Raw genomic sequence first — 16378 nt, 5'->3', positions numbered from 1 at the left:
TGGTGCTGGGGTCTGGAAGGTTGGTGCTGGGGTCTGGCAAGTTGGTGCTGGGACCTGGCAGGGCTGGAATGGTGCTGGGCCCTTTGATCAGGAAATGATCGCAGAAGTTGACACGGGGGGAATAAAAACCAGCCTCGTCGTGGACCCCGATGTCTTGCTCCCAGACAAACTAAACAACTTCTTCACTCGCTTTGAGGACAATACAGTGCCACCGACACGGCCCGCTACCAAAACCTGCGGACTCTCCTTCGCCCACAGCCAAGGTGAGTAAAACATTTATACGTGTTAACCCTCGCAAGGCTGCCGGCCCAGACGGCATCCCTAGCCGCGTCCCCAGAGCATGCACAGACCAGCTGGCTGGTGTGTTTATGGACATATTCAATCAATCCCTATCCCAGTCCGCTGTTCCCACATGCTTCAAGAGTGCCACCATTGTTCCTGTTCCCAAGAAAGCTAAGGTAACTGAGCTAAACGACTATCGCTCCGTAGGACTCACTTCCGTCATCATGAAGTGCTTTGAGAGACTAGTCAAGGATTATATCACCTCCACCCTACCTGACACCCTAGACCCACTCCAATTTGCTTACCTCCCCAATAGGTCCACAGACGACGCAATCACACTGCACACTGCCCTAACCCATCTGGACAAGAGGAATACCTATGTAAGAATGCTGTTCATCGACTACAGCTCAGCATTTAACACCATTGTGCCCTCCAAACTCGTCATCAAGCTCGAGACCCTGGGTCTCGACCCCGCCCTGTGCAACTGGGTCCTGGAAATTCTGACTGGCCACCCCCAGTTGGTGAGGGTAGGAAACAACATCTCCACCCCGCTGATCCTCAACACTGGGGCCCCACAAGGGTGCGTTCTGAGCCCTCTCCTGTACTCCCTGTTCACCCGTGACTGCATGGCCATGCACGCCTCCAACTCAATCATCAAGTTTGCAGACAACACTACAGTGGTAGGCTTGATTACCAACAACGACAAGACAGACTACAGGGAGGAGGTGATGGCCCTCGGAGTGTGGTGTCAGGAAAACAACCTCACACTCAACGTCAACAAAACAAAGGAGATGATCGTGGACTTCAGGAAACAGCAGAGGGAGCACCCCCCTTTCCACATCGACGGGACAGTAGTGGAGAAGGTGGAAAGTTTTAAGTTCCTTGGCGTACACATCACTTGACAAATTGAAAGGGTCCATGCACACAGACAGTGTGGTGAAGCAGGCGCAACAGCACCTCTTCAACCCCAGGAGGCTGAAGAAATTTGGCTTGTCACCAAAAACACTTACAAAGTGTACAATCGAGAGCATCTTCTCAGACTGTATCACTGCCTGGTACGGCAACTGCTCTGCCCACAACCGTAAGGCTCTCCAGAGGGTAGTGAGGTCTGCACAACGCATCACCGGGGGCTAACTACCTGCCCTCCAAGACACATACACCACCCGATGTTACAGGAAGGCAAAAAAGATCAACAAGAACAACAACCACCTGAGCCACTGCCTGTTCACCCCGTTACTATCCAGAAGGCGAGGTCAGTACAGGTGCATCAATGCTGGGACCGAGAGACTGAAAAACAGTTTCTATCTCAAGGCCATCAGACTGTTAAACAGCCATCACTAGTCACTTTAAACAATGCCACTTTATATAATATTTACACACCCTACATTACTCATCTCATATGCATATACTGTACTCTATACCATCTACTGCATTCTGCCTATGCCGTTCGGTCATCGCTCATCCATATATTTCTATGTACATATTCTTATTCATTCCTTTACACTTGTGTGTATAAGGTAGCTGTTGTGAAATTGCTGGATTACTTGTTAGATATTACCGCAGGGTCGGAACTAGAAGCACAAGCATTTCGCTACACTCGCATTAACATCTGCTAACCATGTGTATGTGACCAATAACATCTGCTAACCATGTGTATGTGACCAATAAAATTGGATTTGATTTGAATATAAAATATGGAGGTATACTATTCCCTGTGGCTGAGACGGCACAGGCCAGTGTGACGACGGGTTCCCCTTTCAGCGGAGGTCAGTGACCCTACTTGTTTGAATCCACATCTGCCCACCACTTTGTCAGGTGTATGTACATTCCATATGTCTCCTGGTCCAAAGTGATATCTCTGTAGCACTTCTGCTACATTGTCGAAGAAAGCATTAACTCTTTAAGAACCCTGTAAACCCCTCCAAGCTGGCCTTTTTCTGCCCCCATTTGCACAAACTTCAGCTGGTGTGCCACAGAAAACTGGTAGGCAAGTCTTCTGACCTCACTTGGCAACAGACCAAAATAAATGTCAGCTGACCTATTAATATACTGAACAAGCTGCATCTCCAAATCAGGTTGAAAAACCTGCCGTGGCTTTGTATAGCCAACCACTGTTGTTGGCGTGGCTGTCTGACTTTCAACTTCTTTTCTGGTAACCTTATGACAATAGCGAGTCAAGAGTACGGTAATTTATGTCAAAAAACTTTGCTGTACTCCTGATTGAGTTGTTCTGCAACTTCACCTGCCTCACATCCTTTAACATTATGCCAGGTGGTGTGGCCTGCTATTTTGTCTTTCTTTTATCATTTCTAACCATCTTTCTTTACTTCCTTCCTTCCTTCCTTCCTTCCTTCAAAAACACATTTCCTCATTGCAATTACATATTAATTACATGCTTATTATACCCACCTCCCTGTCTACTATCCTTGTTGCCACAATGCAATTCATAACACCACATTAAATCCCACCTGGCTACCTCTACCCCGGTTAACTGCCCTGCACCCTCTTCAAAGGGGGAGACACTCTAAACCCAAACTTCTACAGACCTATATCTATCCTACCCTGCCTTTCTAAGGTCTTCGAAAGCCAAGTTAACTAACAGATCACCGACCATTTCGAATCCCACCGTACCTTCGCCACTATGCAATCTGGCTTCCGAGCTGGTCATGGGTGCACCTCAGCCACGCTCAAGGTCCTAAACGATATCATAACTGCCATCGATAAGAGACAATACTGTGCAGCCGTATTCATCAACCTGGCCAAGGCTTGACTCTGTCAACCACCACATTCTTATCGGCAGACTCAACAGCCTTGGTTTCTCAAATGACTGCCTTGCCTGGTTCACCAACGACTTCTCTGATAGAGTTCAATGTGTCAAATCGGAGGGCCTGTTGTCCGGACCTCTGGCAGTCTCTATGGGGGTGCCACAGGGTTCAATTCTCGGGCCGACTCTCTTCTCTCTATACATCAATTATGTTGCTCTTGTTGCTGGTGATTCTCTGATCCACCTCTATGCAGACAACACCATTCTGTGTACTTCTGGCCCCTCTTTGGACACTGTGTTAACTAACATCCAGACGAGCTTCAACACCATACAACACTCCTTCCGTGGCCTCCAACTGCTCTTAAATACAAGTAAAACTAAATGCATGCTCTTCAACCGATCACTGCCCACACCTGCCCGCCCGTCCAGCATCACTACTCTGGACGGTTCTGAATATGTGGACAAGCACAAATACCTAGGTGTCTGGTTAGACTGTAAACTCTCCTTCCAGACCCACATTAAGCATCTCCAATCCAAAATTAAATCTAGAATCGGCTTCCTATTTTGCAACAAAGCATCCTTCACTCATGCTGCCAAACATACCCTCGTAAAACTGACTATCCTACCGATCCTTGACTTTGGCGATGTCATTTACAAAATAGCCTCCAACACTCTACTCAACCAATTGGATGCAGTCTATCACAGTGCCATCTGTTTTGTCACCTAAGCCCCATATACTACCCAACACTGCGACCTGTACGCTCTCGTTGACTGGCCCTCGCTTCATACTCATCGCCAAACCCACTGGCTCAGGTCATCTACAAGTCTTTGCATCTACAAGTAAAGCCCTGCCTTATCTCAGTTCACTGGTCACCATAGCAACACCCTCCCGCAGCACGCACTCCAGCAGGTATATTTCACTTGTCACCCCCAAAGCCAATTCCTTCTTTGGCCGCCTTTCCTTCCAGTTCTCTGCTGCCAATGACTGGAACAAACTGCAAATATCACTGAAGCTGGAGACTCTCATCTCCCTCACTAACTTCAAGCTCCAACTGTCAGAGCAGCTCACAGATCATTGCCGCTGTACATAGCCCATCTGTAAATACCCCATCCAACTACCTCATCCCCATACTGTATTTATTTATTTAGCTCCTTTGCACCCCAGTATCTCTACTTGCACATTCATCTTCTGCACATCTATCACTCCAGTGTTTAATTGCTATGTCGTAATTACCTCGCCACCATGGCCTATTCTATTGCCTTATCTTACCTCATTTGCACACCCTGTATATATACTTTTTTCTACTGTATTATTTACTGTATGTTTGTTTATTCCATGTGTAACTCTGTTGTATGTGTCGAACTGCTTTGCTTTATCTTGGCCAGGTCGCAGTTGCAAATGAGAACTTGTTCTCAACTAGCCTACCTGGTTAAATAAAGGTGAAATTAAAAAATTAAAAATTCATGACGCTGTATGAAGTAGTGTGTGTGGATATACTGTCTCATACAGTAGGCATGCAGTGTGTTAGTACACACACACACACACACACACACACACACACACACACACACACACACACACACACACACACACACACACACACACACACACACACAGAGCCTGTCTTGTGTAGTCCAGGGATATGTCTGTTGCTCTAAACTATATGTATATATAATCAATTTACTGTAACCATGTAATACTATTGTCAAAGCTGATTACACAATATCACAATGTTTTTTGAGCTATGTGTCTATGTATACTGGGGCAAGTTGTCACATGTGAAGACTTGCCCCAAGGTCACTGAGACAACTTGCCCCAAACTGACATGTGTGCTAATGTTGGCTAAATCTCAGGGTTAGCTCAACATAGAACTGCAGCTGAAGTTTCAAAAAATACACGTTATTGTCTCCTCTACTCAGTGTAAAATTATAATTTTTGAACATTCATGCCTTACATATTATTGCATAACATTTATAGTGGTAAATCTTTTACTTTTGAAGGGGGGGAAAAATTAACTTGTGCTCCCCTCAGATTAGAGTGACCTTTACAACATGTGAAAAGGAAGTTGACCATAGAACATGTAGTCACACAAAGTAGCCGTTTGATTTTGGAGCCTCTAGTGTTGGAGGTATGAACAGTTTACCCGCGTGACAACTTACCTCGCTCTCCCCTACGCTGCGTGTGGATGAACTTGAAAGGGGTGTGGCCTCGTAAAGCAGCTCTTTGTGTGGATGAACTTGAAAGGGGTGTGGCCTCGTAAAGCAGCTCTTTGTGTGGATGAACTTGAAAGGGCTGTGGCCTCGTAAAGCAGCTCTTTGTGTGGATGAACTTGAAAGGGGTGTGGCCTCGTAAAGCAGCTCTTTGTGTGGATGAAAGGGGTGTGGCCTCAAAGCAGCTCTTTGTGTGGGAACTTGAAAGGGGTGTGGCCTCAAAGCAGCTCTTTGTGTGGATGAACTTGAAAGGGTGTGGCCTCGTAAAGCAGCTCTTTGTGTGGATGAACTTGAAAGGGGTGTGGCCTCGTAAAGCAGCTCTTTGTGTGGATGAACTTGAAAGGGGTGTGGCCTCGTAAAGCAGCTCTGTGTGGATGAACTTGAAAGGGGTGTGGCCTCGTAAAGCAGCTCTTTGTGTGGATGAACTTGAAAGGGGTGTGGCCTCGTAAAGCAGCTCTTTGAAGTGATGGTTTGGCAATCAGATGAAAACATCCTAACTGGTTGTGTTTATGCCGCAACAAAAGGTAACACATTAATCAATGACAAATCTTTACGACTAGGCCCACAGAGATCCTATTGAATTAATAGGGGTTCTATATGGAATTCTATGACTAGAGTCATAAAAAAATGAAATATATGAGCCTTTTTTGTATGGGACCTCCTATGTGTGCAACCGTGTGCAACCGTGTAGGAGGTCCCATACCGGGAAGAAATTCAATCTGCTTTCATCCCTAGTTTTAGTCTTAAAATATATATAATATAATGCATATTTTTGGGGGTTGCCTTTGCTGAAAACGTCTATATCAGTGCGCAAAGACAGGACTAGTAAAGGCCCAGTGCACTACATATGTGAGCAAAAAAATATACTTTTTTTTTTTATATCTATATTTTTTTCAGATTTTTCAGGGGGTGCAACACCCTCAGCACAACTACTTCCCACAGCTATGCCTCCTTCTCAACACTCATTGGAGGAGAATGTCATAGAGGCTGGATCTCTGGCTTGCTCATCCAATAGGTTTTAAGAAGGTGAAAAGAGATGTGAGAGGACACAAGGAGTACGCAATTGAGATTCTCCCGGACAATGAAATTTAAAATAAAAAAAACTTTTTATACAATTAGATTTGCTAATCTCTTGTGTCCTCCTCAGTCCTCTCTCGCCTCCTTTTGAAAAAGGTCAAAGTTAATCGATGAGAGTCAGCGAGCAGAGTGAAAGCGGATGGAAATGCGCTCATTTGAAATGAGACGGTCCTCCACTCTTACATCATTAGGCAATTTACGTTTAGTAAATACTTTTAACACTTTTTTTCTTCTTAAAACTGCATCGTTTGGTTAGTTAAAGGCTTGTAAGTAAGCAGTTCACTGTATGGACGACACCCGTTGTATCCGTGCATGTGACAAATACAATTTGATTTGGATCCCAAACTAAATGTGTAAAGTACTCAAAACAAATTAAATTCGTTGTGGAAGCCATTTTATAGATAAAAACAATACGCTACTTATCGTTTTAGAAGTGTGTATGGTTTTCTACTCCGACAATACAACTGCTGATTTAAAAGGCGGGTGTGGAAGATAGCAAAACTCTTCCGTGGTAGGCTTCACCTGTAGTGGAGAACACTCGACTGCACATCAATACTCCATAAAATATGAAATCAACATCATGAACGAGCAGCAGTAGGTCAACATTACTCTTGGACGAATTGGGGGAGATATTTCCCAGAAAGTATACATGTTTTAATGCATCAATGACATCAGTCAGACCATTCTCTCATCACCCTGAGAGATGTAACAGATGTCAGTCGTACTCTCCTTGCGTTGTGTTTTGTCCAAAATAAATCACCCCCCAGCCAGTGGTCCCAGTTGAGCATTATTTATTATCTGTAGTTAAAAAGGAAGCAGCAACGTTAGTTGTGCAGAGCTTAACGATGTTGATGGTTGATGGTAAAATCTGTAGCATGAAAACTGTGTCAGTAGTGAGCTTGTGTGACCATTACATCGGTGCGTGCTAGCTAACACACTTATATACAGTAATCATGTAGTAACCAAAAAAGTGTTAAAACAAACCAAAATATATTTTAGATTCTTCAAAGTAGCGTCCCTTTGCCTTGATGACAGCTTTGCACACTCTTACAAGGTAGAAAATAAAGTAAAACCCTTGAATGAGTTAGGTGTGTCCAAACTTGACAGATGTACTGTATATGTTGCCATCTTAGGGTCATGCACTACTCATGAAGCAAATGTAGAATTTGAACTATTCAAAAACATAAAATACCTTCAAATATCATCCATTAAATATATATATATATATATATATATATATACACCAGCCCTACTTAAAACGTGTTGTCCACATACTGCCTGTTTTTCCCATTCTTTTGAGAACAGCTTTGTCCTCATTTTCTTTCTTTCAGTTTTTGTCCTGCTTTCCTCTCTTGTGGATGTTTTTCACATGCATCAGCAGGTTAGTCTTTTGAGTGAAGCTTTTCCCGCAGTCACCACAGCTAAATGGTTTCTCTCCTGTGTGAGTCAGTTTATGCCTGGTTAAGTTCATATTGAGACTGAAGCTTCTCCCACAGTCTCCACAGCTAAATGGTTTCTCTCCTGTGTGAGTCAGTTTATGCTTCCTTAGGTTGCCCTTCAAATTGAAGCTTTTCCCACAGTCACCACAGCTAAATGGTTTCTCTCCTGTGTGAGTCCGCTTATGATCTGTAAGGTGTCCCTTCTGATAGAAGCTTTTCCCACAGACACCACAGCTAAATGGTTTCTCTCCTGTGTGAATACCCATGTGCCTAGACAGATCTCCCTTGTGTTTGATGGTCATGCCACAAATAGGGCAAGTGCAGGATTTCTCCATGGGACAGAGTTGGACATGGGCTTCCGGTTTACAGGTGGAGTTGTACTGTTTATTGGATAAGTGACATTCACTGAGTCTCTTCTTGGTAAGAGTCCCGTGCCTCTGCAGTTCAGCTTTCAGAGGAAACATTTCACCATAGTCATGGCAGTGGTGAGTTTTTCTAGACGTGGTGCTGAGTTTGGAACCGCGTTCCCCCATTGACATGTTTGGATCTAATGGTGGGGTGGGACCCAATAGTGGGCTGCTGTCATGTCCTACTGGGTCGCTGCTTATGGCTGAACTGTGGCTGGAGGCATTGTTCTGATTATCTGGAGGGTCACAGGGAATGTTGAGACCCTTAATGTGGGTCACAGTGCCAAAAGGTTTGAGATCCACTGGTTTAGAGTCTCTCTCTCTGTTCTCCACAGTCTGGGTTTGGGGAAGAGTCAAGGACTGAAGTGGTTGCTCCTGATCACATTCACTTTTCACACAGGAAGGAGTGAATATGAACTCTATGATATCAGGCTCCACCCCTTGAAGCTGTTCTTCCTTCTGTTTCCCTTTAATCAGTGTGGTCTCTGGGTCCTCCTGCCCCAAACTGGGACTCCACTCCTGCTCACAGTGCTGCTGCTCAGGGGGAACCTCCTTTTCAGAGACAGAGAGCTGCAGGGAGTCTGGAGGGAAGGAGAGGAGGGGCAGAGTTTACCTAGACTTTAGACATCAGGGTTGGGGTCCATTTTAATTAGGTCAACTGTAATTCCAACTCAATAACTGGAAAACTAGAATCTATTTTAAACTATTTCTCAATAAATAAAGATAATATTTATTTATAAAGTTTTCTCATGTATTATACATCCAAATCACTTCCTGGTTTTTATCCATGCGCGGTAAATAAATAAAAAAAACAAGTCTTAAAATTGATGTAATGATGATCACTGTTAGCCCAAACAGTTTATCAATAAGGTAGAAAGAACTATAGCTAGCTTTCTGTATCTACATACGAACCTATTTTACATAGTTGCATCTCTGGTGTGATCCCCAGCAGTCTCCGTAGCCGATCATTCTCCTCCTGGTACTCTCCTACCGTTTTCTCAACTGCACCGAAAATCTCCATAGCAGCCGCCGTTAAACGCTCATTCAAAAACAAACGCAACAACTGTAGTTTAGACATTTTCAGTCGAATGAGATTCGGGTATCTTATTCAGTTCAGTTAGTGGATATTTTGTTACTCCACGCAATGCATGCAAAATGAAAACAGAGTCGTTTCCAATCCTACTTCCGTGTTCTAGTTAAGGAAATTTCAGAAAATACCTATTTTCTAACTGTGGCGAACCCGGAAACTGTGGCGAACCCGGAAGCACACAACAGCGCCGCCAGCTGGATGGGAGTTTACTACTGTGCAAGGCAGCCTACATGCCAGTAGGAAAGGGAAACAATAACTACATGTAGACAAACAGTGGTTATCATAAGTAAAGGATGATCTGGGATGGACAATTATTAAGCAGGAGTCGACTGTAATATCATAATTTTATACAGGATTCATTCAATGTCATGAATAAGGAGCATTAGGTCAACATTTGTATTTACCCTTTATTTGAACACAGAGTCACACTGAGACTAAACCCTGTAATTACAAATTACATTAATACAAGATGAAAAGCAAAGCAGAGATACAAAACACAGTCACAGAAAACAAACACATACTACAAAATGTCCTCAATCAGCATCCGAAATGCCCTAGAGGTACCAAATCATCACCTTTGAGAGTTTGAGATTATTCCGCAAGTAAGTTGCAAAAAAAAAAACTCAAAAGCTGATTTACCTAACTGTAGAGAACCAAGGAATTTACAGAGTTAGCCATCCTTGGTAACTTGTACTTCTAAAAAGTTATTAATGATGTTCGGTATTGTGGGAGGTTTTGTTTAAAAAAAAGCAATGCATCGATCTACGAGACTGCAAGGAGGGCCAACCTACTCTCTGATACAGAATGCAGTGATGTGAACTGAACCTGTCGCCCGTAATAAAGTGTAGTGCTCTGTGATAAACGGCATCTAATGGTTTCAGTGTATTTGGCAGCTCCATTAACGTAGACATTGTCGCCGTAGTCAATGACCGGTAGGACCGGTGATGATAAATACTGTTGGACAAATGCAAGGCAAGGTTTTCTTGAAAGCATATTTGAAATGTATCAACAACTTGGTGTTTTATTACAGAACAGGGATGGAAATGGATAACTACATGTGGGGAAACAGTTACAATAAAAACAACTCTAAATTTAAGGACACAAAATTGTTGCGTTTCCCTGATTTGTTATCCTGACTCCCCCTGTGGCTAAATATGGAAGTCAGGTTCACAACAAATTCCTCTCTTCCAGCTATGCTTTTCTCCAAAGCAGATTGCCCAAAAATTCATTCAGAATTCTAAACCAGATGAAACATGTTTATGAGGTGACCGATACCTCTGTATACACTCCAATATGTTTCAATCGTCCTTTTGTTCCACCTCGGTCTGATAAAGTGTTTGTTGAATGGAGTGAGAATTGGCAGGCCACAACTGTAAGACCTAGACATAGAGAAGCAATTTGCATCATGTAACCAGTAAAAGAACACATTTGAACTCTCGAATTCCAAATGGTTCTGCTATTTACAAGTCAGACACTGTATCAAAGGGAAAACATTTAAAACTTTGAAATCCTCCCTGTGCAACATTCATTTTTAGAACCTGTTACAGCACCCTCCCTGTGCAACATTCATTTAATGACCTGTTACAGCACCCTCCCAACTCAACACACCTAGTCTCCCAGTTACTCAACACACCTAGTCTCCCAGTTACTCAACACACCTAGTCTCCCAGTTACTCAACACACCTAGTCTCCCAGTTACTCAACACACCTAGTCTCCCAGTTACTCAACACACCTAGTCTCCCAGTTACTCAACACACCTAGTCTCCCAGTTTGTATCCTTTAATGACCTGTTACAGCGCCCTCCCAACAGCTCTATTCAATCAGATCTGACATCCGCATCGGTGTTGGAGGTGCAACTGCTTTTAGCTTAATGTGTTCATATACGAGGTTCGGTTTGCTCCGAGCAGAACTCGACTAGGAGAAAGCGAACATCTGTGCCCTTAACACCTTCTTCGGTTGAAAATCAAAAAGTCAAGCGGCATTATTACAATTTGCCCCTCTTGAGATGCCGTAGCAACAAATAGCCAATAAACACTTCCTCAAAATAGATAAATCAAGAAATTTGTAATAAATTGACATTTTTGCCAAGGAGATCTTAGTCGCGCATTTTTAACGTCTTACTAAGATGTTTGGTGCAGTGTTTCTCAAGTGAAAGATTGTCATTCAACGAGAAAATACTTGTTTTCATGCCAAACACTTTGTTCAAGAATCCCTACTGTTGACCAATTACTGACAAAGGGGCATAGACTTCAGCTACCAAACTATCGACTAACCTCAAGAAAATAATGTTGTTTCCTCAAACAGCCGAACACTAAAATGTCACAAAAAAACACAATATACTGTTTCGAATGGGAAGCATGACCTGTAAGCTTTAACGGATAGGGTTTCGTGACAATGATCAAGAGAAGATGATCACTGCTTTGACAGCCCCAACAGTTACACCTTCGACACCGCCAAAACTTCAGCTTTGCAGGTTTTGCCTATCGCTGGTTAAAGCTCGATCTGATTGAATCTAGGCCTTAGTCTTTCAGTTTGTATCCTTTTTCTTTGTCCATACTAGTCTTCTCAAGGAGACCTGGGGTGAAGAGTTGAATACTGCAATCTTGGATGATATCTGGGGAGAAGCCCTGTCTAGAATTCACTTTTGTTCCATCAATGCCACCAGGTATCAATTGATACAATGCAGGGTCATGCACAGACATGGACACTCTTACTGACAGTTGTGGCTGCTTTGTGTGATGTATTGTTGTCTCTACCTTCTTGCCCTTTGTGCTGTTGTCTGTGTCCAATAATGTTTGTACCATGTTTTGTGCTGCTACCATGTTGTTGTCATGTTTTGTTGCTACCATGCTGTGTTGTTGTCTTAGGTCTCTCTTTATGTAGTGTTGTGTTGTCTCTCTTGTCATGATGTGTGTTTTATCCTATATTTATGTTTTATATTATATATATATATGTATATATATATATTTTTTAGACCGTCATTGTAAATAAGAATTTCTTCTTAACTGACTTGCCTAGTTAAATAAAGGCTAAATAAAAATTACTCCAAAACAAAACTATATAGAATCTACCTCCATGTTTCTCCAATGTGTGACAGGTGTAAACTATATAGAATCTACCTCCATGTTTCTCCAATGTGTGACAGGTGTAAACTATATAGAATCTACCTCCATGTTTCTCCAATGTGTGACAGGTGTAAACTATATAGAATCTACCTCCATGTTTCCTCAATGTGTGACAGGTGTAAACTATATAGAATCTACCTCCATGTTTCTCCAATGTGTGACAGGTGTAAACTATATAGAATCTACCTCCATGTTTCTCCAATGTGTGACAGGTGTAAACTATATAGAATCTACCTCCATGTTTCTCCAATGTGTGACAGGTGTAAACTATATAGAATCTACCTCCATGTTTCTCCAATGTGTGACAGGTGTAAACTATATAGAATCTACCTCCATGTTTCTCCAATGTGTGACAGGTGTAAACTATATAGAATTTACCTCCATGCTTCCCCAATGTGTGACAGGTGTAAACTATATAGAATCTACCTCCATGTTTCTCCAATGTGTGACAGGTGTAAACTATATAGAATCTACCTCCATGTTTCTCCAATGTGTGACAGGTGTAAACTATATAGAATCTACCTCCATGTTTCTCCAATGTGTGACAGGTGAAAACTATATAGAATCTACCTCCATGTTTCTCCAATGTGTGACAGGTGTAAACTATATAGAATCTACCTCCATGTTTATCCAATGTGTGACAGGTGTAAACTATATAGAATCTACCTCCATGTTGACAGGTGTAAATCTTCTTCTTCTTCTTCTATGGTTGATTGGCGGTCCACAAACAAACGTTCAATGTCCATGCCACCACCTACTGTTCTGGAGTGTGCGATCAATCATGGTTTGCCTAGTTCTGTACCACTAAAATAAATAAACAAATAAATCCCTACTAACGTAGGGACAGCACATTTATCAGAGCAAGATTTCTGAATAGGAAACTGTGTCAGGACTAGTAGGGACGCCATGATAACGACATCAGTCGTCATCAGTCATCAGTTTCACGCAGGGGATTTGTAATTATCTGTCTTGATCAATGAAATTATCTGGGGCCACAGAGTCCACCGCTTCTCGTTTGCCGACTGGGTGGTCGAATACTCGTCGCAGTGAAGGCTAAAATGGAGCTGCAGGATGGTGGCTGCTGGTCCCACACCGCCGTTGCCCAAGCCAGGGCCTTGCCCGAGAGTTGAAAGATACTGTAGGTGATCATGGCCCGATCGGTGTGGAACGAGGAGGACTGTAGCTCGAGCACTGAGTGAGGAACCCGTTGCATCCTTCCGGGTGGCAGTCATACCGCTCGGGGGCTGGGATCTTGGGTTCCCGGTGCAGGTACCCTGGAGGAACTACGGCAAAGCCTATAGCACTGGGTGATGAGACTTGGGTATTGGCTCCTCCTGGGTTGAGGTTGGACTGTGGTTGGAGGGAGTCGGTAAGTGCCCGGAGGGTCTCTGATATTTGGGAGAGTTGTTCTTGCTGCCGCCCCAGCAGTGCTCCTTGGTGGGTTACAATCTGGGTGATCTCTACCGGGTGCATGCTTGAGGCAGAAGCTTGCTGTGACGTGGTGAGGTTGGACCCAGGTACAGAGAAAAGACCAGACGAGGAATCAGTGGTTAAGGATAAATATTATAGTTTGCTGAGAACGGTAGCCGAAGGATTACAGTAACACAGGAAAAACAACAAACACTAAGTCTCGAAAACTCACTCAGGAAACAAATACACCCGGTAAACAATTCAAGCTTCTGCAAAGGAAACCAGAAACACACCTCTTTTAACAGGGAAATCATAATGAATAATAGGACATACCCGAGTGTCACTAATGTCTCTAGGATGGTCTCTGCTGCCCTCTGGTGACAGGTGGTACCAGGTACCAATGACACGCACTGTATCTGCAAGCCGTTGGCTAGAGCGCTTGTGCCAAGAACATGGCTTTCTGAAACAAAACTTAACGAACCACAAGTTAAAAGTGATTGCTTTTGTATTGGAACCGCAGCCCAGGCGTTCTTTCACGTGGAAAGGTGATTTAAAAAATAAAATAAAAAATGTATTCTGTGGGTTTTATGGCAGACTACAACCCAACAAGGTGTATTGCCGCCACCAACTGGGCAGGTTGAATTTTTCGTTGTTGTTAAATATCTAATCCATACGTGATAGGGAAACAAATTTATAATCCAACAAAATAAAAAAAAAAGAGTAAAATGACAAACAAAAAACCTCCCACTTCATCCTTCATATCTCCCTTCTCTAGGGTCTGAGAGGGTGGTACAGCTTGTGACGACATCCACAATAACAATATCTATTTTCCTGGACCTTCTCTCCACCTTTGCAGTTCCATTAATTACCACAGCTATAAAGGCTACAAAGTACACCTTCTCTCCACCTTGGCAGTTCCATTAATTACCACAGCTATAAAGGCTACAAAGTCCACCTTCTCTCCACCTTGGCAGTTCCATTAATTACCACAGCTATAAAGGCTACAAAGTCCACCTTCTCTCCACCTTGGCAGTTCCATTAATTACCACAGCTATAAAGGCTACAAAGTCCACCTTCTCTCCACCTTGGCAGTTGCATTAATTACCACAGCTATAAAGGCCACAAAGTCCACCTTCTCTCCACCTTGGCAGTTCCATTAATTACCACAGCTATAAAGGCTACAAGGTCCACCTTCTCTCCACCTTGGCAGTTCCATTAATTACCACAGCTATAAAGGCTACAAGGTCCACCTTCTCTCCACCTTGGCAGTTCCATTAATTACCAGTGATAAAGGCTACAAAGTCCACCTTCTTAACCTTTCAAATATCAGGGTCCTGCTGGTGAAAGGCAACCTCTGCAGCCTGCGGTGATGGCCTATCCACCTACATGGACTCTTCAGGAGCACCATTTAAACCCTCAACCCTTTTAAAAAGTTGGACAACCATGACTTTGGGTCACCTCGTTATCTTTTTTTGCAACACTTCAACGTTTTCATCACTTATATAACTCGGGATAGGATCTTTTCCACACCTTGGACATCTCGGTTTCTCCCTTCTGCAAACACTTGAAAACACCACCAAAAGCTTTGAGTGATACCTGCATTGATCTTGGGATATACGCTCCGACTCTGTAGTTTACAGTGCCTTCGGAAAGTATTCAGACTCGTTGACTTTATCCACATTTTGTTACGTTACAGCCTTTGTTCTAAAATTGATTAAATTGTCCCCCCCCCCCGCATCAATCTACACATAATGACAAATATATATTTTTAAATTGATTAAAAATACAAAACTGAAATATCACACTCACATAAGTACTCAGACCCTTTATTCAGTACTTTGTTGAAGCACCTTTGGCAGCGATTACAGCCTCGAGTCTTCTTGGGTATGATGCTACAAGCTTGGCACACCTGTATTTAGGGAATTTCTCCCATTCTTCTTTGCAGATCCTCTCAAGCTCTGTCAGGTTGGATGGGGAGTGTCGCTGCACAGCTATTTTCAGGCCTCTCCAGATATGTTAGATTGGGTTCAAGTCTGGGCCACACAAGGACAACTCCTGCATTGTCTTGACTGTGTGCTTATGATATTGTCCTGTTGGAAGGTGAAACTTCGCCCCGATTCCAGGCTGTGTCGCAGCCGGCCGTGACCGGGAGACCCATGAGGCAGCACACAATCGGCCTAACGTCGTCCTGGACAACGTTAGGAGAGGGTTTGGCTGGCTGGGATGTCCTTGTACCATCACACTCTAGTAACTCCTGTGGCGGCCCGAGCGCATGCACGCTGACACGGTTGCCAGGTGGTTCCTCCGACACATTGGTGCGGCTGGCGGGGTCGTGTTTCGGAGGACATACGGCTTTCGATCCTTTCCCGGATGCTCAATGGAGACAGGAAGCACCTGAGCTCAATTTTTAGTCTCATAGCAATATGTGTGCACACAATAAGGTATTTCATTTTTTTTTTTTTTTTACTTAAAAAAAAAAAAATAGATTTGCGAAAATGTTTAAAAAAAAAACTGTTTTCGCTTTGTCATTACGGGGTATTGTGATGTCATTACGGGGTATTGTGTGTAGATT

At 43.3% G+C, this 16378-nt stretch overlaps 2 protein-coding genes across 3 annotated transcripts in view; both read right to left on the bottom strand.

Annotated features, from left to right (window-relative positions):
- The window catches only part of LOC112259705 (zinc finger protein 182-like), an 80199-nt gene that overhangs the window by 57955 nt on the left and 5866 nt on the right, over positions 1-16378 (bottom strand). The gene's annotated exons all lie outside the window — the stretch shown is intronic.
- On the bottom strand, positions 7109-9402 carry LOC112259701 (zinc finger protein 250-like). Its single transcript, XM_024434324.2, has 2 exons — positions 9093-9402; positions 7109-8761 (listed from the first exon to the last, which is right to left on the bottom strand). The coding sequence occupies exons 1-2, from the start codon at positions 9256-9258 to the stop codon at positions 7662-7664; spliced, it is 1266 nt and encodes a 421-aa protein (XP_024290092.1). The 5' UTR covers positions 9259-9402; the 3' UTR covers positions 7109-7661.

The sequence above is a fragment of the Oncorhynchus tshawytscha genome, linkage group LG10 (assembly GCF_018296145.1).
Source record: "Oncorhynchus tshawytscha isolate Ot180627B linkage group LG10, Otsh_v2.0, whole genome shotgun sequence".
NCBI lineage: Eukaryota > Metazoa > Chordata > Actinopteri > Salmoniformes > Salmonidae > Oncorhynchus > Oncorhynchus tshawytscha.
The sequence above is the reverse complement of the archived record's forward strand: the minus strand, read 5'-3'. Positions and strand labels throughout refer to the sequence as shown.

Excerpts from the sequence above, each read along its gene's own strand:
- LOC112259701 (XM_024434324.2), bottom strand. The coding sequence starts at position 9,258 with ATGTCTAAACTACAGTTGTTGCGTTTGTTTTTGAATGAGCGTTTAACG. Across the intron at positions 8,762-9,092 it reads GATGCAACTATGTAAAATAG|ACTCCCTGCAGCTCTCTGTC; the intron begins GTTCGTATGTAG and ends CCTTCCCTCCAG.